This window comes from Mustela putorius, unplaced genomic scaffold, assembly GCF_011764305.1.
Source record: "Mustela putorius furo isolate JIRA1106 unplaced genomic scaffold, ASM1176430v1.1 tig00003834_pilon_pilon_pilon, whole genome shotgun sequence".
NCBI lineage: Eukaryota > Metazoa > Chordata > Mammalia > Carnivora > Mustelidae > Mustela > Mustela putorius.
The window spans coordinates 97,697,241-97,719,947 of NW_025421987.1; the positions used below are offsets into that span (position 1 = coordinate 97,697,241).

Here is a 22,707-nt window from a genome sequence, read left to right on the forward strand (position 1 = left end):
TCATAAACTCATTAGAGCCTCAGGAAAAAAAAAAAAAAGTAGGCTTTAATTTTTTGTTTTAGTAGAAGTATAGTCGGCACACAATGTTACATTAGTGTCAGGTGTATGACATGATGATCGGACAAGGGTATATGTTTTGCTGTGCTTGCCACCTGCGTCGCTCCCATCTGTCACCATACAGCACTGTTACAGTTCCGTTGGCTCTATTCCCTATGCTGGACCTTTTATTCCTGTGACTTACTCATCCCATGATGGGAGGCCTCAGGATTTTTTTTTCTTTTTTTTTTTTTTTTTAGATTTGGCTCATATAAAACCCTATGGATAGCAGTGTCCTTTTCTAAAAAGTCACTAGACAAGCTTTCTCATCTGGGTCCAGGATCTTTATGCCTGTGTTCAGGAAGGTATCTTTGCTTTCCAAGGGCTGCCTGGGATATGGAATTATCTTGTTCACTTTCTCATGTGAATCTCCTCCTTTAAAACCAGAACCGAGCCGTAGAGCACTCTGAAACTGATCACAGAATAGAGTAGCCTGCACACAAAAATAGAAGAAGGCCTAGAACTTTCAATGCAGAAAGAGGAGGCTGAATAGTCAGGCACAATGTTTAAGCTGCTGAGACCTGTTCACCAAATGCTAGAATACTACAACTCAATGGCTGAGTTTTTTAGAAGAGATTTTTAAGCTAACAGGTATTGATTGCACCACAAGCCTGCGGATCTGACTCTGAGAGGTCCTAAGTATTAGAAACAGAGAGGCTTTGGGACACCTGGGTAGCCCACTCCCTTAAGCATTTCCCTTTGGCTCGGGTCATGATCCCAGAGTCCTGGGATCGGGTTCCGCATCCGGCTCCCCGCTCAGTAAGGAGCCTGCTTCTCCCTCTGCCTGCTGTTCCCCTTGCTTGTGTGCTGTCTCTCTCTCTCTCTGACAAATACATAAATAAAATCTTTCAAAAAAAGAAAAAAGAAACAAACAGAGAGGCTTAGATAATGTCACAGAGGATGGCTTAAGAATAATTTGAGAAGGAGCGCCTGGGTGGCCCATTTGGTTAACCGTCTGCCTTCCGCTGCGGTCTTGATTTAGGGTCCTGGGGTTGAGTCCCCTATCAGGGTCCCTGCTCAGCGGGAAGCCTGCTTCTCCCTCTGCCTCTCCCCCTGCTTGTGCTCACTCTCTCTCACTGTCTCTCTCTCAAGTAAATAAATACTTTGGAACAAAAGAGTTCTTTGAGGGAGGGACGGAGGAAGAATCAAGGTACAGTAGAGTTGTATCACATGTGCAAGAAATAGACTAGAACACCCATCAGAATGCAGAGTAGAGAGAGTGAGGGAAGCAGATGATTAGTGTGGCTCTAGGGTTGAACCAGGGAGCGGGAGGTAGGAGACGCCATCTGCCAAGTCCTCCTGGCACGTCCTGGTCCTGACAGGCCTCTCGTGAGCCCGTATTTCAAACCTCCTTTTGTCGAACAGCTCTCTAAATAGGCTTTACCAGGAAAGGCTTCGATTTCTCAGTGAACGGAAGACTGATCCAAGGAGGGAGAACGGATCTAGGGGAAAGCCCCATAAAGTGTTGAGGGGAAAGGGGAGAGAACTGCCAGCATTGCTTTAAGAGGCATTTAGTGATTTTTTTTTTCAGAGTTCATTAAATACTATATATGTCTGGAGATGATATACCCCTACATTCATTGACCCTTCTGCAAGTTCCTGTGTCCCCTGTTATGTTTGTGGGGTCTTGGCCATACCAGGATTTCTCTCTGATTCCGAAACTTTTCCTTCTCCTTTCATCTACGTTATCAGTTATGACCAGCAGAGGGCAGGCTTCTGTCTGCATGGCTCTCTCCCAGCCACGCTGTGTTGGTGACTTTGGTTAACACCTTGATGGTGTGGGGCTATCACTGTGTGATTTTGCTATCTGTCTTACTATTGATTAGCAATGAACAGTGACTGATAGTAAACAGCACCTGCCCCCACCCTTGTCTGAGCTCTCAGATCATCCCTCAGTGTTGTTTAAGGAATGGGGAACACCTGATTCACCCCCTCTGTGATGATGGTACCTTGAGGAATCTGTGGTTTGTCACTCAGTGTTTTGTGTCCAATGACAGGGCCCTGACCACTCACACTGTCACTTCTGTCGTGGCCATCAAAGTCAGTGAGGGCCTTCTTGGGGCTACAAGAAGCCCCAAGAGGGGCTTCCTTAAGCTGGAAACTTTACAGGCAAGAAATGCTTCTTCTCCGTGCAGACATCTTGGGGCACAGGCCCTACCCAAGCCCCGTGAGTTGGAGAGCCCAGCTTTGTTCAGTCACAGTCTTGAGAGTCCCTCACTCCCATGTTCCTGGGAGTGATGCAACTCCACTGTACTCTGGGTTTATGGCCTGCCTTTCTACAAGTTTCCATTAGCTTCCCAGTTGTGCGCAGATTCCACTCCTTGTTGCTTCAAGCTTGAGGGGTTGGGACGAGCCCTCTGCCAAGCCTGTTAGACTCGGAGGTAGCGCAGGCCCAGCTGGACTCCTGCGGGCACCTGACAGGGGCCAGCCACCTGCACCCCCAGTACCCACCCTCCAGATCATGTCTGCACCTGTCCCTGCACTCTTTTTTATTTTCTTTCCATGTCACATATGTCTTTTTATACTGCAGATTCACGGAAGGCTGCCTTCTCCCACTTGTCCTGGCCTCAGGATTCCCTTACAGACCCATAGCAGAGGTGCCCCCCGAGCCTCTGCCTGCGTTTACACCGGCTCCCCTCGCATCTCCCCCCATGTCTCCGTTTGCTTCCCCTCTTTCCTCTCTTTAAAATAAATTAATGAGGTTGTCTCATCACAAAAATAATATGCCCATTTTCATTTTTAACTCCAGTTAATTAGCAATAGATTTAAGTTGAGGGAAGAAAACTGCAGTCCACCATCTCCACACCCATTAAACACTACTGTTCATACCCCAGCGTCTACACTGTTGTCCACACTAAGTGTGGCCTAGGCACTGGCAGCGCCGGCTTCACCTCCACTCCGGACCGACAGAATCCGAATCTGGACTTGAACTGGAGACCTCGATTTGATCAATGTACAGATTTGTATGCATAGTAAAGCCTAAGAAGCGCTGGTATTATATATCTTTCCAGAGATATATATGTATATCTTTCTAACAGAATATACTGTTTTATAGCCTGCTTTCAAGTCTAGTAAGCTGTGTAGTATTTCCATTTACGTCATTTTATAAGGTCACTTTCGATAACTATGGAATCTACTTGCAGATACGCCATTCCCCTCTTGCTACCTTTTTAATGTCTTTTTTTATATTCCCATTCTCCAAACCATTTTTCTGTTTGGTGGTTCTTGTCACTTTGTGATTACAGAGCTCACATAATTTTCCTAGGTTATCTTTGGCTGCAGACATTTTTACCCGTCCCTTTTTTATGTTCCCAACGTGCCTTTTTGTAGGGCAGTCTTTCCATTCAAAGGCCTGTGTCCTCCTCAGCAGGACTCCTTCCCCACCAGCCTCCTAGCGTGGCCTGAAAGGATTTAGAGCCTGTTTTCCCCAAGTACAGTCCTTTTCCTCAGCTTCTGATGAAACTAGAACATTCAACTTAAAGATCCCCTACATTGTCTTCCCACCCATCCCACCATCTGGTGGCAGGTGTATGAAGGATCTCAGAAGTGTGTTCAGGTCTGAAGTGTGTTCAGGCTATTGTTACACTGGGCTTCAGAAAGATTCACACCAGCAGAAATGCTGTATGTTGGCAGGAGTCCATCACTCATCACAGACATCCAGGATGACAGCACTAAACTGCTTAGGAGGAAAAAAAAGATAATTGTCCAGAAATCAGCTGGAAATCTCATTCACCTGGAAGCCGTCTCAGGCAGTCTTGCCTGACCTCATTCAGTGTCAGAATGGAAAGCAAGCAGGGCTTGGGAGAGGGGAGTCCTGCTCTGTGTCTGCTCTTGGGCCTGGCCCCATAAGGCCTGTAGGTGTGAGAAAGACTCATTTCAAAAGGCACAGAGAAGGAACAGATGCTGTGAACAGGGATTCTAAAGGAAAGCTGATGCAAGAGGAATGGAAGGATTTAAAAGGCAAAATTTTAACTGTGCATTACTAATGAGCTCAGTGAGGGGGGATATGGGGAGAACTAAATGAATTCTAAAATAAAACTAATGAGAGCTGTGTGCGTGGCTTAGTAGGTTAAGCAGCCGATACTCGGTCTCAGCTCAGGCCTTGATCTCAGGGTGGTGAGTTCGAGCCCCAAACTGGGCTCCACTCTGGGCAGGGAGCCTATGTTAAAAAGCACCTGGTGTCTCAGTTGGTTGGGCGTCTTCCTTTGGCTCGGGTTGTGATCCCAGGATCCTGGTCGAGCCCCACATCCCGCTCCCCGCTCAGTGGGAAGCCTGCTTCTCCCTCTCCTACTCCCTCTGCTTGTGTTCCCTCTCTTGCTGTGTCTCTCTCTGTCAAATAAATAACTAAAGTCTTTTTAAAAAGTAATAATAAAATAAAGCTAATGTGGCCACCTAGAAAGGTCTATAACAGGTTCAAGGATTTTAAAACAATTTGTATTGGTTGGTTCAATTCTGACACCATTTCTGATGTGTGTTTTTTCCACGCTACCAAGCAATTTAATTCAACTTCTGACACTTCTGATCTACCTGGACATAGCGTCCGATCCCACAGGTGAGGGCTCAGTCCCGTAAGACTGTATCCCTTCCTCATCAGATGCCAGTTGGAAATCCAGGTGCCTGTTACTGTGTTTCTGAGCAAGCGGTTGTAGATCAGTGGTTCCCACCATCCCCAGGTTGGGTTGGATTAACCCGCTACAGCAGCTCACAGAACTGAAAGTAAATCATTTACTCACTAGATCACTGGTTTATTATAAAAGGATGTAACTCAGGATGTACAGCCAGATGAAAGAGGGCACATAAGGCAAGGCCTAGAGAAGGGGTGTGGAGCTTCTCCCAGTGAGCCACTCTCCCTAGCTCTCTGTGTGTTCACCCACCAGAAGCTCTGCGGACTCTGTCCTTTTGGGGTTTTTTGGAGGCTTCATTACATAGGCACGACTGACTAGGTCACTGACCATTGGCAAACTCAACTTCCAGCCCCTCACCTCTCTCCCGGGCTCAGGGAGTAGGGATTGAAAGTTCCCAACCTTCTAATCACAGGGTTGTTTTCTCCCGCTCCCCCGCCACCAGGTGATTTCCAAAAGTCACTTCATTAATCTAAGAGACCCATTAATCAAGAGACCCACCTTTCTATTCTCTTCACTTAGGAAATTTCAGAGGCTTTTTGTTTTGTTTTGTTTTAAGGTTTTATTTGTTTGACAGAGAGAGAAAGCGCAAGTAGACAGAGCTGCAGGCAGAGGGAGAGAGAAAAGCAGGCTCCCCGCTGGGCAGGGAGCATGATGCAGGGCAGGACCCCAGAACCCTGGGAGATGACCTGAGCCGAGCCGGAGGCAGCCACTTAATGGACTGAGCCACCCCAGTGCCGCTCTAAGGGTTTTAAGAGCTCTTGGCCAGGAAGAGGGACAAGACCAGATATATATTTCTCATTATAAATCACAGTATCACAGTTGGCTAAGGTTCTTCTAAGGGGTAAATAAGCCTCGCTAGCTGAAGCAACAAAAGGCCATTTATGGGAAGGATCCTGAGGTGTGTCATGAAATTCCGGCATCAGAAGGAATAAGATTCACGGGATTGTGGGGGAACCATAGCAGCTGGAGGTTGGGGGCCTGCTTTTCAGGGTACACATTAACATGACTCCATCTTCAGCTCTCATCTTCACTCTTCGCTGTGTCTGTGTACAGGCTTTCCCTCCTTCCCAGACCACGTAACTGAAAATAGACTCACCAGAGAGCTTCAAGTGTGTGTCGCTGGTTCGGCCATTTTGAAAGATAAGGCGCTTGTGCTCTCTCCTCTCATTCTCTCTTTCTCTTTACCAAATAGAGATTCCTGGGAAGGAACTGACTAATCCAGCTTGGATCATGTGTTTACTCCCAGACCAGTTAGCTGTAGCCAGGGTTGACGCTACACGTACAAGCATGACCCGCTCTAACCCTGTCCACCATAACCTGCACATGACAGGGTGAATGTTCCCAGGGAGGGGCTGGCTAAGTAGACAATCCAGCAGTAGTTTCCATCCTAAATGAGCACATAAGCAAGAACAGATGTAGCTCGTAGGAAAGACCAAGGCCCCCAATGGGCTCCCAACAGCAATGACTGCAGTAGCAACCTATGACCAAACCACAGAAAGAATAAAGAAAAGATAAAGACTGTGAAATATCAACAAATGTCAAAGAGAAAGAAAGAAAGACTGAGAATTCCAAGTACACCATTCTGGAGAACATCTTCAAACTAGAAAGGATAGAATGGACAAGCCTAAGATGACATTCCCTGCCTTCCGTGTCACCCTAATAAATAAACATTCAGAGCACCCACAAAACTGTAAATGTTATAGTTAATGTTGATTCAAATTCCATGCTCTTCTTCGTGTTTGGTTTTTTTTTTAAGATTTTATTTATTTATTTGACACAGAGAGAGAGAACATAAGCAGGGGTGGGAGGCAGAGGGAGAGGGAGAAGAAGGCTCCCCACTGAGCAGGGATTCCCCATGCAGGGCTCAATCCCAGAACCCTGAGATCATGACCTGCACTGAAGGCAGATGCTTAACCAAGAGAGCCCCTGAGGTATCCCAAAATCCCATGCACTTATGATCATTATGTGGCCTCATAATAAAGTCAAAGTCAGTCTTAAGTTCAAAAAATCAGTTGTTCATGAACTGACTTGATAGCAGATTTGAGAGAAAAAAAAATCTGGATTATCTTGTCCATAAGCTGATTTCAAGTTCCCAGTAATAAGATCTAACTGCCAAAGAGCATCAAACATACTCTAAAAATTGTGTGTGTGTGTGTGTGTGTCTGTGTGTGTGTGTGTACACATATGAGTAACGGTTGGGAAGTACAGGGAAACACAAAGAAGAAAGGAGTTAGCCATGATTTCCAAGGCAGTGCCAACTTTTGGGAACATTTCAGTAGATCCCCTCCTGGCAATTTATGCTCATACCCATGAGATCTTCTGGCTGTCAGGACTGGTTCTTGGCTGCAGATAGTTTAAGAAGCACTGGTCTACTCCAGCTATGCCTCTCTTTAGAAAAGCTGCCCGTTCCAGGGGCGCCTAGGGTGGCCCAGTCTGTTAAGCAACTGATTCTTGATTTCAGCTCAGGTCATGATCTCAGGGTCCTGGATCCAGCCCCTACCCCCCCTACCCTATCTGGCTCCCCACCCAGGGGAGAGTCTGCTTCCTTCTCTTTCTCCCTCTGCCCCTCCCCATGCTTGCATAAACTGCCCCCCCATAGTAAATAAATAAATCTTTAAAAAAAAAACAAAAAACTGCTCGTTCCAAAGAGGACTCTGCCACAGCTGTGGCCACTTGCAAAGGTCACTTCTAAAATGAGCACCTGCTTGTTTTGCTGGAAGTGGGAAAATTTGAACTTGGTGTGGAGGGATAAGCAGGAATAGACTTTATTCTTTCGTTAGGAACAAAGGAAGCCAGTGTAGGATTTTAAAGCTGAGAAATGGCATAATCAGACTTATTTTTTAAAGGAGTGGGCAAGATGGGGCACAGGAAGGTGAGCTAGGACATGGTTACAGGTGCTGGGTCAAGAGTTGATGGCGGTTTAGGGTGGTGTTGGTGGGGATGAAAAAATGTCAACAGATTCAAGAGGTTTTTTTAAAGGGAGGCTTAAAGACATGTGTCAGGAGGTGAAGGAGAGAATTACCTCACTCCATGGTTTGGCTTTGTTTCCTGTATGTCTTAATACCGATGGTTTTTCAAGATAATCAGGTTTCTGTGTTATTTATTTAAATAAATGATAGGTAAACAGTTGGTTTGGTTTTATCACACAGTCTACTTGCTGTCAGCTCTGTGCATTACTGTGACTTTACCTGAATACCTGGAGATCATGTAAATTCCAGTCATAATTTACTATAGAAAATCTAATTATTGGCCCTTATTTGAAATCCTGTGCCTTACAACCTGAGAATAAATTTTATTTCCACAACAACAAAAATCAACTGAATACTTAGTAGACTTTATTGAAAATATCATTTTGCCAGAAATATACCAGTATAAAACCCTTAATTAAAATTTTAATATTGTTCTTTACATATGATATGCATGTGCTTACTAATATGACTGCTAATATCTGGTGGTTAAATTCAATTTGTATGTATTCAGGTAACAACTCATTCCTGGCATGGTTCAGCAGTGATTCTCAAACTCTGAATTTAGTTGACCAGTAATATTTCTTATAATATAGGGTTCTGTACTTTTTATCTTATCAAGTAAGAATCTAAAACTAAATAAATAATTTTTATATCTACTATATCACCATCAGTTCAAAAAATGTAAAAACAGTTAACACCAAAGCGTGGGAAGTAGCCAAGAAATGATTCTCTGTTTTCTCCATAACTTTAAAAAAAAAAAAAAAAAACAACTTTACTGGGGCACCTGGGTGGCTCAGTGGGTTGAGCCTCTGTCTTCAGCTCTGGTCATGATCTCAGGGTCATGGGATCGAGCCCCAAGTCGGGCTCTCTGCTTATCGGGAAGCCTGCTTCCTCCTTTCTCTCTCTCTCTGCCTGCCTCTCTGCCTACTTCTGATCTCTCTCTCTGTCAAATAAATAAATAAACAAAATCTTTTAAAAATAAATAAGTAAAAATAAAAAACAACTTTACTGAAGGCATAATTTACACATAATAAACTGTACCCAGCTTAAGTGAGGGGGAAAAAAGAATAGAAAGGATAAAATCTTAGAAGACAGAACAGTTATTAAAACTAAACAGATTTAGTTTTTGAAAACTTCATCCATATCCTTTAGTTTTTTCTTTTTACCTTGCATTGGTAAACATGACCAGGGGGCTGATCTACAGGTAGAATTTGGGTTCCACCCATTGTTCTAGAAGTGACTGAGAAAGGAGAAATCTTGGGGCGCCTGGGTGGCTCAGTGGGTTAAGCCTCTGCCCTCGGCTTAGTTCATGATCTCAGGGTCCTGGGATTGAGGCCCACATCAACAGGGAGCCTGCTTCCCTCCCCCCACCCCTCCCCCGCCTGCCTCTCCGCCTACTTGTGATCTCTCTCTCTGTCAAATAAATAAATAAAATTTTTTTTAAAAACACTTAAAAAAAAAAGAAAGAAAGAAAAGAAGGAAGGAAGGAGAAGTCTTCTCCAAACAGTGCAGGCAGGGGAGGAAAAATAATTTTTTCTCTACCCTTCTAGAACTCTACTGCCACCCCCACCCCTACCCCAAATAAAAGACCTAGTAACAGGAGAAAAAGAAAACAATTTTAATTACATAGCACACATGGGAGCCCCACAAAAATACGAGACTCAAAGGCAGCTGGATATTTGAGGCTTCCGTGCCCTTCAGAGTTAAGGAGAGGGCTAGGTGTCCAGGCTGCCAAGGGCAGGGGTGGGAAGCCACCTGGGAAAGTGAGAGGAGAAACTGGTAAACACAGGCTGCCCTGGCCCCAACATCAGGCTCTCAGGTAAAAAGGTGAACTCTGAGCTGCCTTCTGGTACAGGCCTCTTTTCTAATGTAAATCTCCCTTTAAAAAGGGTTACTCCTGCTGTTTTCAGAGCTTCTCCTGAGTCCCAGTTTCTCAAAAATAAACAGTACAAGGGGTGCCTGGGTGGCTCAGTGAGTTAAGCCTCTGCCTTTGGCTCAGGCTGTGATCTCGGGGTCCTGGGATCCACCCCGAGTCGGGCTCTCTGCTCAGTGGGGAGCCTGCTTCCCCTTCTCTCTCTGCCTGTCTCTCTGCCTACCTGTGATCTCTGTCTGTCAAATAAATAAATAAAATCTTTTTAAAAAATAGTTCAAAATAATAAGCATGCTAAAGAGGACTATTTGGGGTGGATATACTGCCATCCTCCAACAGAGCAAATGCCAGAGCTAGCATTGAGGAGCCCTGCCTGCCCCCCACCCCATGAAAGGTGAGGTCACCAAAGGAGGCAAGGGCTTAGCTGTGGGGCAGGGAGGGCAACTCTTCTTTTGTATTCTTTATTTATTCATTATGTCTTACCTGTCTACTTTTCTCCTTTTTAACCCTCGTTTAGCTTATCAGCTGATCACCGTGGTGATCGCAGCAGCAGGAGGTGGGCTTCTTCTGATTCTAGGCATCGCACTGATTGTTACCTGCTGCCGGTGAGTGCCAGGAGTTCACATTCTTATTCTCTTTGCCTCTGCTAAGCAATAGTCTGTGTAGATTTTAAAGAATGTTTGGGGTGCTTTACAGTATTAAATCATCCTGTATAACGGAATCATTCAAAAAAGGAGAAAGGAAAATTCATAATAGATAGTGCCATTGAGAAAGGACAGCAAATGGGACTCTGTTTTCTTTACTTAAAAAAAGAATATCCCTAAGCACAAGCAACAAAAAAGTGATAGATTGGATGTCATCAAAATTTAAAAACTCCTGTGCTTCAAAGAACCCTATCAGGAAAGTGAAAACACAACCTAGGGAACAGGAGAAAGGGTTTGAAAATCGTATGTCTAATACGGGACTTGTGTCTAGAGTATAGAAAGAATTCTTAAAACTCAATAATAAAAAGGCAACTTTACTTAAAAATGGGCAAAACACTTGAATAGGCATTTCACCAAAGGAAATGAACAAATGGCCAGGAGGCACATGAAATGACGTTCTAGCCATCAGGGAAATACAAACAAAATTGCCATCAGGGAAATACAAACAAAATTGCCAGGAGACACCACTGCACACCCACTAAGATGCCCATTTAAAAACCAAGAGGGGGGTGGAGGATGGGGTAACTGGGTCATGGGCATTAAGGAGGGCACGGGCTGTAATGAGCACTGGCTGTTATATAAGACTGATGAATCATGGACTTATACCTCTGAAACCAATAATACATTATATGTTAATTAATTGAATTTAAATGAAAAATAAAAATTAAAAAACAAGAAAACAGCAAGCATTGGTGAGGCTGTGGAAGAATTGGAACACTCCTGCTCCAGAAACACAAAATGGTGCAGCCCCTCTGAAGGAGTCTGTCAGCTCCTTGGGAAGGTAAACACCTTGTCCGCCTGTGACCCGGTGTTGGATCCCTCAGTAATGGGTCCATGATTAAAGGAGCGAGACTGATACAAAGCAAAGGTCAAGCAAAGCTTTATTTCACGCCAAGCATTGAGAATCAAACCAACCGTCAAACTGACTGGTCGGGCTGCCCCTTACAGAGAGGGTGACCCCTCCCTGCCTTACAGACTAACTTTTATAGAGCAAAGGCCATGTGGTTGGGCCTGGCCACACACAGGTGGCCAACTGAATTTCAATTTACCGTATAGTAGCTATTTGAACTAGCCTATCACCTTGGTCAGAATTGGTGCCCAAAAGTTGCCCAAAGGGTGGGGCCCACACTCCGTGGTAGCTAGGGAGACAGTATGCGCCCCCACACACTATTGGATACCTCCCCCTGACCTGACTCATCCCTGCATTTGGCCGTTATCTCCACCTGACCTGACCCACCCTTGTATTTGGGCTTTGTTAAGTAAGTTCCCCTGGGGTGGGGGGAGCAGGGTCAGTTTAAGTTTTACTGCATAAACAAAATCACTGTTTAACCGGATGGCATCGCTCTGGCTAAATAGGCCCTTACACCCGGCACCCGCTCTCTGATGTCCATACCCTGGGAAGTGAATATGTACAGAAACATGCACAAAAGACCACCTCTTGTATGATTCCATCTCTATGAACTCTCCAAAATAGGCAAATCTCACGGACAGAGAGGTAGATTAGTGGTTTCCTGGGGCTGGCGAGTGAGGGGTGTGAATTGGGGAGTAAAGGGTAAGAGGCTTCTTTTTAGGGTGACACAACTGTTGTAAACATTGATTGTGGTGATGGTCGCACACATCTGAATATACTCAAACCATTGGCTTACATACTTCAAATGGGCAAATTTAGAAGCAAACAAAGGTGAAGGGTTAGCAGGGCTGTTTCACCAGTAAGCAAATGGGAGTCAGCACACATGCTGGGCTCTGGGCTTCTTGGAAGCCAGTGCAGTGGGTGTCTGCTGGGAAAGGAGGAGAAAGAAGGAGTTGGTCCCTTCTGTGGGTGATTATCTAGTCAGATAATGGAAAACTCTGACCTTTGATTTAGATTATTATAAATGGTGGGAATTTTCCTGACATAACAACGATGGCAGGAACCTACCAAAATAGCAAGTTGTCTTTTCGACCATTGATAAGAAGGACACCATAAGATAACTTTCACTTTCAGCAAGGCTGCAGAGAACAGTTTGCCCTAACTGCCCTTCTGGGAACCCACACCTCATGGTACTGCGTTTGCCTGACATTTGCCAAGTTGCCACCCAATCATCAAAGACAAACTATGAGTGGAAATAAAATCCTGGGTAGGAGACCAGAAACTAGAGAGATTAAACCTCAAGAGGAAGTAAGCCTCCTATTTGCTAAGTATCGGAGAACCAGGTAGTGTGACTACCTGAAGAAGGAGCCAGTTCCTATGGGCTTTGGCAAAAGGGAAGGTAGTCATGAATTACTAGGTCATTGTTTGAAACTGGAGGCCCCACCCTCCAGGGAGCAACACAGTGGCATCTGTTCTTGAACTTGCAAGAAGGAACAACGCCTAAGCCACATGCGGGACATTTGGTTTTATGACCCTGAGTCATTTTGTGCCTTCCCAGAAAGTTTATTTATAGAGAAGGGAGGTAAGAAGGAAGAAGCTTCAGATTATTTTATCCAGGGCAAATATAATGAAAAATGTCTGCTCCTAGGCCCATCCCATAGGTAAATTACACATATTTCTACCATTTCCAGCCAGGGAACCCTCACAAGTAGGGGAGCTTGTCCTGGGCTTTCTCTGACCTACTGAAATGAGAATGTGTGAAGCTAATATAAACAGATGGGCATTTTTGCAAATGAGAGAGCCTGGTTTTATGGTCATTGGAGTAGCTTCATGGGGAAAAAGGGCCCTGGCTAGTGCGACAGGAGGCCTGCACCTTATCCTAGCTTCATTAGTTGCAAAACGTGACCTAGGAAACAAGTCTTATTTTTTCACAAAGCCAGAGCTGTCCCGTCCCCAAAGCCCATCTCTTAGTAAATTTTGGTGAAACCTACAAGTTTCTGTGTATATCCTGATCCTCAGGCAGGTTTAGAACCATAGTAAGAATCCTAAAGACCCTTTGGCTCCAGCATTCTGGGAATTCATGACTCTGATTTTCCTGACTGCCCCCAAGATGCAGTGACCTCGGTCCCCTGGAGAAGACTGCTTCACTATAGATAGCTGTTCATCCTCTGTCCATGGTAACCCGTCCCTTCCAGTTCCAGATCTTTTTGCAATTTTTTTTTTTTGCATCTAATTGCCTTTTTATTTGTTTTAGGCAAAATATAACAATAATGTCATTTCTTCAGTAGGCATTTATAAAAGAATGTAATGGTAGCTTTCCGTCTAAACTACCTTCTAAAATAATAAAAACATGCTTTCATAGATATTTCTTTACAGAACTTGTTCATTTGAATCATCAACTATTTTCCATCCCACAGAAAGAGTAAAAATGACATAAGCAAACTCATCTTCAAAAGTGGAGATTTCCAAATGTCCCCATATGCTGAGTACCCCAAAAACCCCCGCTCACAAGAATGGGGCCGAGAAGCTATTGAAATGCATGAGAACGGAAGTACCAAAAATCTCCTCCAGATGACGGATGTGTATTACTCGGTGCGTATCTCTGTGCCCGGGGCAGCTCATGCTCTGATCCCCTCTGAGAAGTACGGGGATTGTGTTTTGTGGTAAAACAAAGATAACTTCAGCTGCTTAAGGGTTAAAGAGAATGGTGTCCTGAACCTCTTATTTATATAATTTAATATTCAACTTACTTATGATCTGTTTGCATGGTATTTGTTAGTTTTGACATCAAGATCAGGAAGGCTACTTCCCCCAACCGAGCTCATTACTTTTATGGGGTTGTAGAAATAACTCTTCCTGGAACCAAATTTGCTTTTGAGTTGTAAGATTGGAAACTGAAAGTTAGCAGAAAGAATTTGTTGTATTTAGGCTGTGGCCCTCACATTTTCATCCCTTGTCTGCCTCACTTTACCTCCTGTGCTTGTGGGACTGGGAACAGGGATAAAGAGAACATTCCAGTGGCCTCCCCAGCAGCACTTCTCAGTGTTTTAGGAGATGTTCACTCAGTGGGTCTTCAACAGCGGGCCCCATCCAGCCCTGGACGGCATCATCTGGGAAGACGGTAGACCCCCGGGAGCTCTGGCTCCTCTGTCCTACCTCGGATAACCCATGCCCTGCCTGTTTCATTTCACATTGACGTGGCAAACAAAATGGGGCTGTCTGAACTGGAAAGTAAACAGACGTAGGTGACTTCTCATCCCACGTAGACCTCTTTGAGGTAGCAATAAATGTGGAACCTTGCCCCATGGGGACTTAACAGCGCTGTGACAGAAGTTACAACCCCACTAATTGCTATGGGGATGAACCCTGAGGGTTCAGACTTTGGATGGGAGAGGTTCATGCTAAGGAAGCTGTTGTTTCCATTGGACCCTTTGGAAAACTTGAAACTGGGGGAAGAACAAGAAGAAGTAAGAGGGCACCTGGGTGGATCAGTGGGTTAAGCCGCTGCCTTCGGCTCAGGTCATCATCTCAGGGGCCTGGGATGAAGCCCTAAATCAGGCTCTCTGCTCAGCAGGGAGCCTGCTTCCCCCTCTCTGTCTGCCTGCCTTTCTGCCTACTTGCGATCACTCTCTGTCAAATATGTGAATAAAATCTTAAAAAAAAAAAAAAAAGAAGAAGAAGAAATAATAAGGGAAAAGACAGACGCAGACACAAACTTTGAGCTGGGGTTAAGTGTTAATGTTTCCGCACAAGTGCTTGGCTGTGTTCTCCATGTGGGAAGCCCTGTTCCTCTCATGGCAGCCAGGTGTCTACGGGTGTCTGCAGCCCAAGCAAGTGTGCCTGCACCCTCACACCATTTGCCAGGGACTCTTTCCCCGTACCTGGCGAAATCGCATAGAGACAAACAGACCCAGGGCACCAGAGGACCAACCCCGGTGTGTTTCCGTGGAGTTAGCGCAAGAGTTGCCTGAAGTAGAAATAATCAAGAACTTAAACCAGCCCCATCTTCCCTTCAGAAATGGGCTGAGCAGTCCGTAGAGCCTACGCTTATGGTATGAAGCTGTCCCCTGAGTGAGAAGGCTGTCTCTCACAGTGGCCTCAGGTGTACCTCGGGCACTCCTAGGATCCATGTTCCTTATATGCTGTCTCTAGTGTTTTCTTTCTGCCAGGCAAGCATTTTCTCCTGGTGGGCCTCATTGAGGGCCTCCTCAAAGTAGCTGTGTCGTTTCCATGTGAGCTGCTTTTGCACGTCAGCTAGGGAGCCATGGTCTAGGCTGGGATCTGGTCAGAGATGGCTGCCTGTTGCTGATGGCCTTCCACTCTGGGGTCCTGACTCCACCTTTAATAGGCAGTCCTATGACCTTGCAAAAGTCAGTTCCCTGTTTGTGGCGGGGACCTTCGTGCTGTGCTCTGCAAGAAAGACACTTTTTTAAAATGTCAAGATGATAATCAGGTAATAATGAATCTTTATGATAATTAGGATAATTAGCCCAGGTCTTTTCCTGTATTGGTCTAAAATTGCTGGGCTGCCCTTGATCACTTTTGAAAATCTCCTTTGAAAATATGGATGCCTTTGAAAATCTCTTCTGAAAAAGGGATGCCAGCTCTACTTCTTTAAATCTCCTTTGAAAATATGGATGCCTTTGAAAAATCTCCTTTGGAAAAGGGATGCCAGTCTCCACAAAGAGAGGGCCTGGGAGGTCCTGACTTCTAGGTCAGACCCTGCTCCATTAGAGTTAGCTGCCTCCCTCTTGGGTTTATTAAAACATAGCGTTCTTTTTTCTTCTTTTTTTTTTTTTTTCAAAAGGAAAAAAAACACATTAAATTTAAATCTATGAATAATAAATGCACTTCTCTTCTCTTCTCTCTGGCCACCAGCCCACAAGCGTAAGAAATCCTGAACTTGAACGCAATGGACTCTACCCGGCATACACTGGACTGCCGGGGTCACGGCACTCGTGCATTTTCCCTGGACAGTATAACCCATCTTTCATCAGTGATGAGAGCAGGAGAAGAGACTACTTCTAAGTGCGGAAGAGAGACAGACGGCCCAGCACTCTGAGCAAGTTGTGGGCCCTTCACACTCAGAGGACTGCACCAGGGGGGCCAGTGTGCTCACGGGCTGCTCCCAGGACTCATGGAGCCACACTCCTGTGGCAAGCAGAAAGCAGCAGGACAGGCGTGAGGGGCGTGACCACAGGGGAAGGAGACAGATCCGGGACATGGAACTGAGGGCTGCTCCTTGGGCACCTTTGCCCTTACTGTGAACATGAACAGGGGCCAATCCCGGGTGTCCCCAAATGCGGCAGCCACCTTGGGGCCACCGGCCATGGGTCATGGGCCACGGGTTGACTCTTAGCCAGGGCATGTCTTCAGGCACCTTCGCCAGGACCCAGTCTTTCCTTAGTTTGCACTTTAGTCAATTGGATAGGGAGGTCTCCTTTTGGATTTTTTCCAAGACTGTTCCAAAAAGAAGGCCTCTTTTCCTCAGACACTCCCATAGGCCTCGATCTGGTGATTAATTTACTGCAAAGTACAGGCTCTTTCGTGGTTCCCCTGCCCGGTATCTACATGCTAAACCACGGATGAACATACCACTAAGGTTTGGAGATGCTGCAGGTGAGCACACAGTATTTTTAGTAGGTTCTAGGTCTTCTGCAGTTTCCATCCCAACCCTCAAAATGAGGAACTGAACTGTGCGAGGCATAGCACACACTCCATTTTGTAGTCAAGGTGACATTTATTTAAGATTATTTCTTCTTTCCCTCCGCAGTTAATTCTCCCTTTTTCAAATGAGTCTGCATTCGGGCAAGACAAGTTGCATTTGCTTTTAATTAGAGGCCTCCCGCTGCCGGTAGTGAGGCGGGGCGCTGTGGGGAGGAGGCCCAGAAAGTCGCAGAGCTGAGGGCCAGGGTGGAGGGGGGTGGGGGACTTCTCTTCCCTGAGGGCAGCGCCGGGTGCCGTGCCGGCGTGGGACTCGGGACTCTGTCCTCCCCCGCGGAGGCCGAAGCTGCTATATCGGTGCAGTAGAAATGGGAAGCCGAATGCAGACTGGGCCTGAGCGGGAATTCTGCCGCTGAGGGAGGAGCACCCGGATGTGGCCGAAGGACTGGGCTGACCCGGCACAGTCTACTTCCTGAAACCCTCGTGCTTTGGGAAGCCTGTGTGGGTTCCCGAGGAAGACCCGGGAGCTGGGATGGAGCCACACATCCGTGAGTCTGCTTCCTGTCTGGGGCGGCTTATGTGACCCCATCCGGGATCTTGCCCACAAACTCAGTGTCCTCTTTCAACTAAGGGCTCAAAGCTGTTTATTCACTGAAGAAATAACTTATTTTCTCTCATGCAGTAATTCGTCCCTCTTTATACTACTGCAGAGTTCCCTCCAGAAACATGGTAGTTTCAGTCAGCGTCAGAGAACTAAAGGCTTCCGGCCAGTTTAGGCGTTGAGAGTTTGCCTTTGGGAAGGAAGTGCCGCGTGTCTTATTTATTATGCCTGTGACTTGGGTCCTGTGGGGGGAGGGGCACCCCCAGGGCGCGGTGTCTTTACCAGCTCCTTGTGGAACTGCGATTATTCCCACCATGTGCTTTTGACGCATCCTGGTTTGGGATGAAGTAAGAACACAGTGGTCAGAGAAGTGTTCCCACCCTGAAGCCTGGAGCTCAGGAGCTACATTTCTGGAAGCGGTCTAGCCTTTGGGGACAATTCTATCCTGGGCATGGTTGTTTCTTCAGAGTTCTCTCATCTCTTCAGAGTCTCTCTCACCCTTACTGTTCTGTAATCCTCACCCTTAGCGTTCTAAGTGTCAACTTTTGTGTCCCCTGGTCTCCACAAGCCACCAATACCCTGCTGGCAGCAGGAACACAAGTCAGGTGTGACGCTTTTTAGTCATTACATTGGACTCATCTCCTGAGATACAAATTCTCTTGTCGTCAACGGATGCCAGCTTCAAATTTCAGGGCATCATCTTTCTGAAATCTCTGGGTCTTGCCTCTTTCTGGGGAACCAAAGAGCCTTCATGCCCCCTGGTCTCACATCTAACTGGAGAGCTCCGAGCTCCTGCCCTCTGTTCACCTGGGCCAACAGACTTGCCTCCCTGGTGAGGTGACGTTGCTTCCTGGCTCTTGATGCAGATTCTTGCTTATCCCCAGAGCCACGGTGGGGTGTGTGTGGGGGGAGGTGTGTTCCCAGGCATTCTCAGCTAAAGGTGTCCGATGCTGTCTCAGCTGACGGATCATCTCCTGTGTCAGGACCAGAAGCTATAAGCTACACTAAGTTAAGTGTTTTGTCTCAAAAGCATTCTTAAGAAGAATGCTGATGTCCAGAAGAGTGTCCTGTGAGTTCCAAGAGTGCTTTCTTGTGAGTAGGTTTGGTGCGTGTGAAGTGGATTAAGAATGTTGTTTTTCTTTTACTGTGAAAAAAGGAGGCCTCCAACGATGTGAGGTTCAAATGTATCTCCTTGCTAGGAGGCTGTGGGGTTGGGGAGGGGCTGTCTCAAGAGCCCAAGGGCCTAACAAGTCATGAAAAGCAGCATGATTGCTCCCCAGTTACATGTTGGCTGCCCACCATGAATGAGGAAGGGAGAGGTCAGCTGCACGTCTGCCTGGGGTTCAGTACCTCCCAGAGGGTCCTGCCTGGGCGGAGGGCAAACAAGCAGTGGGACAGCAGCAGCCTCTAGACTGGAGAGACAGGGTAGGGTGTGCCCCTGGGGAGCAGAAGCCCTCAGCTCCAGCATGGGTGCTCCATGCCTGCCCCTGCACCTGGAATGTGCGATTCGTGCCCATAGAAACGCCACGGTCCTGCCTCCTTGGGGCCCCACAGCTAGGGGAAGGTGGAAAGGAAAAGGGACACTTCACTGCTCATGGGAGGCTTCAACTTCTAGAGGGCCGGGCAGTGCCTCAGAGCAGGATGGGGAATGGGGATTACCTGTCAGCCTCCTGGCTACTGTGGGTTTGTTTAAGCTTGGGGCGGGGGGGCTCTTTCTCCTGTCTTTTCCTCTCGGCCCCATGAGCCAGCCCAGGGCCCTGGAGAGAATTGATGAAGTCTACCTGTTGTGACCCGAATCTCTGGTGTTCCCACCATGACCCGGCTCTGTGCAAGGCCCTTGGCCTCACCACACCCTGGTGAAGCGTGCATGAGAGTGTCTGTTTCTTGCATACATGAACTTCCAGAGAGAGTGAATATCTTGCCTTAGAGAGCCAGGATTCAAACCCCTCTCCCTGCCTTGCCTTCCTGTGAATGCCTCACCATCCAAATGGACTTTACATGTCAAAGAGGGCAGGGGAGAGTGGGCTTATAATATACTTTTTTTTTAAGAACCTTAATATTATGAAGCATTAACTGAACTAATGACATGAAATGAAAAAAAAAAAAACCAATGTTGATTCCTTTTTGAAAAAGTCCTTTTGGGTTCATTGCATGTAATTGCATCCATTTCTTGGACACGTGAGGTTAAGAGTGGCTGGCTTGTGTTTAGTGGGAAGTGTACTGGTACGTGGCTTGGGGCGTAGGAAGGGTGAGGTGATGACCCGGGTTTCTGGCAAACACAGCCAGACTTAGATGCCCGCTGAGGGGCGTTTTGCCTTGTGTCCGCCGGAAGGCTGTGGCTCCCACGTATTAGAAGCATATTTTTGTGAATGTGATCAGAGTTGTGAACATACTCAGTTGAATGTCTTAAATGCTGACAAATCTTCCTTGGACAAAATTTTGTTTTCAGAAGCAGCTAACTCATTTAGAGCCAAGTATGTTGAATGAAGAGGGTAATCGAGCTGGCTGCTAGCATTTGGAATTCTAAACAAAGATGTGACTATTAAGTTCTCGAAGAGGTAATTCTTAAAGTTGGTCCAAACAGAAGGGCAGCATCTTTGCAGGGCTGGATGCTGCCTAAGAAAATGTTTCTGAAGGATGGTATTTATTCAGATGCGGAAGTTCCCAGAGCGCCTCTGAGGGACATATCACGCATGTGGCTTTGTGGGGTCTCTGTGAAGCCATTTTGCCCACCGGCCAAGGGCCCAAGTACCTGGTAACCCTGGGAACTTAGTCTGAAGAAGCTAAAGCCAAGCATTCTAGTTGCTTCGGGCTTCATTTAGCCTAGCATGCTCCAAAGTCGGGTTCGGACCCATTGTTCTAAGATACTTACCCTGATTTCAAAATGAGAACACTTGTTTGGAGACAGGAAGAATGCAAAGTTCAGTATTTCAGTATTCTCTGTCTTCTTTAAAACTGCCCTTCACATCAGAGATATTTTTTCTATGGGAAGACTTTTGTGGGGATTAGAAGGGACATGTCGTTTCTTCCTTCCTGACCAAGCATCTTTTTGAGGTTCTTGTGTGCATTTATGGAAACAGATAGGGTTTTGTAGAGTTGTCCTTTGAGTGTGTGTGTGTGTGTGTGTGTGTGTTTTTTTTTTTTTTTTTTCTGAAATCCCCAGAGAAGGATACTGGTTAAAAGGCTAGAAATATCAAAGTATTAAATGCCAGTCAATTTGTTGTGCTAAAGTATCTTTTCATAGTGTTATAATCCATCCTGTTTGTTGGCAACTGCTCACAAAAAAGCCTGTGAAACCCAAGGGGACAATTTAGGTCTATAAACAGAGATCTTACACCAGCTTTGTCCCCTCTGCATTTTTTAACAGGACATTTCAAAGGATTTGCCTACTAGATTCTGGGATTTTTTGTTGTTGTTGTTGGTTTTTTGGGTTTGTTGTTGTTGTTGTTGTTGTTGTTGTTTTTAGGACATGCAATGCAGGTGCAGAGTTATTTCCTAGGAAGGATGGGACTGGACGGGGGTGGGAGGGAACCAGTCTATCCGGAAACTAACCCAGATTTCTCTATTACCTTGGCCCATTTCTTCAAAAACAGAAGGTCTTTCATCCTGGGTTGCTGTGAGTTTCGTTAATGTTTGTGTTGTTGGACTTAATGGTTAAAAGAAGCATGTTGCTGGAATGTGAACTTCTTGAGTTTTCACATTGTCCCGAATTTCTTTTTGCAAACCTTTAAACCTTAAACCCCTGGTCGATTGTGTTAAAACCATTATGAGAATGTTATTTAAAGTTGTATTATAATTGCCACCTCCACTAATTATTCAGTACTGTAGCAGCAAAGTATTATTTGTAAGAACCTGGTTATTTTTATACTTATATCTACTTTAAGTCTGGCGTTCTAGTCAGTAAATGATGCAATAAAATGAATATCATTTTCACTGTGTGTTTTTCTCATAATAACAAGCAAACAGAGGGCAGCAGGTTACCTTTCACGAGTTAACAATGGAACTCTTTGGGAAACTCTTGTGTGGCAAACATAGGGACTGAGTTATTTCTGGATCCTTAGTGCCCAGCTCAGTGAGGAAATGCACTTTTTTTTTTTAAAAGATTTTATTTATTTATTTGACAGAGAGAGATCACAAGTAGGCGGAGAAGCAGGCAGAGAGAGAGAGAGGAGGAAGCAGGCTCCCTGCTGAGCAGAGAGCCCGATGCGGGACTCGATCCCAGGACACTGAGACCATGACCTGAGCCGAAGGCAGCGGCTTAATCCACTGAGCCACCCAGGCGCCCGGAAATGCACTTTTGATGATGGATGGATGGACACACTGACCTAAATGATAAAAAAGCCTGATTCAGGTGTATAACACCTGCTGGTGTTTGCTTTCCTTTCTATGGATTGGAGAATAGATAACCAGTTCAGATGTTCAATATTTCCTCCTGAATGCCTCCCCCGCAACCACCCCAGGCCACCTTTTCACATCTTGGATGGGAAGGGGCAGGAAGCAAGCATGTCTGTGCTCCATGGCCGGGAGAATCCGTGGAACATGAAGACAGCAGACCATGAGACATACACTCATGCTGGCCTGCGAATATGGCTGCCTGGCCATAATTAATTAATTAATTATGTTAATTATGTTATATTAATGTTCATTAATTATTTGCTTCCTTCAGTTCCTCTCATGGCAGGGATGGTAAGCCTCTCAGACGCTGTATGATGGAAACCTTGGTCACTGGGAGAGGCTAACCATGTCAGCTTGGTGCCTGAGGGTGAACTTCGGGCACATTAGATCAGGGTAGAAGTCCATCAGATAGCTCGGAGTGGGCATGACCAGCTGCACTCTCCTCTCCTGACCCAGCTCCCCCTCAACTCAGCTTTCTTAGCCCGTCCCAACCGAGATTTCAATAGGACCCCAGAACTGACCCCTCTTATTCTCCTACCCACCTCAGCAGGACATCAGAGCATTTACAGACCCACTCACCCGTGGTATTGTTTTAGGACCTAACAGTGGGGTCTGTTGCTGACAAGCTGGCCAGAGTACTTGTTCTACTTGTGCATCTGATCAGATTTGATTCGCCAGTAAAGATCTAAAAAATATGTTTAGACTCTTGGACTTAAAGGACTTCATCAGTGCACACTGAGTTGTTCCAGTTGCTTGGGAAATGACAAAAAATAAGGGGGGGTAGACCACAGTCCTTGTGTATTGGATCCTAGATGGCAAAGACAGCTCTGAATCCCCAGAACTGGGTTGTGGCGTCCTGTAGCCATCTGATGTAGCAAGCATGGACTTCAGGAAGATAGAAGAGGGATGCCGGGGGCTCCGGAATCACTCAGT

The 22,707-nt window shown here is 46.0% G+C and overlaps 1 protein-coding gene across 4 annotated transcripts in view; it reads left to right on the forward strand.

Annotated features, from left to right (window-relative positions):
* The window catches only part of HEG1 (heart development protein with EGF like domains 1), an 87,502-nt gene extending 66,190 nt beyond the window's left edge, over window positions 1–21,312 (forward strand). For all 4 annotated transcript variants that reach the window (XM_045088782.1, XM_045088780.1, XM_045088779.1 and 1 more), the window contains 3 exons: window positions 10,078–10,165; window positions 13,532–13,706; window positions 15,993–21,312. In XM_045088782.1, coding sequence (XP_044944717.1) covers window positions 10,078–10,165; window positions 13,532–13,706; window positions 15,993–16,142 — 413 coding nt within the window. In that variant the 3' untranslated portion in view covers window positions 16,143–21,312. The remainder of the gene's footprint in view (window positions 1–10,077; window positions 10,166–13,531; window positions 13,707–15,992) is intronic.
* Window positions 21,313–22,707: the final 1,395 nt, after the last annotated feature.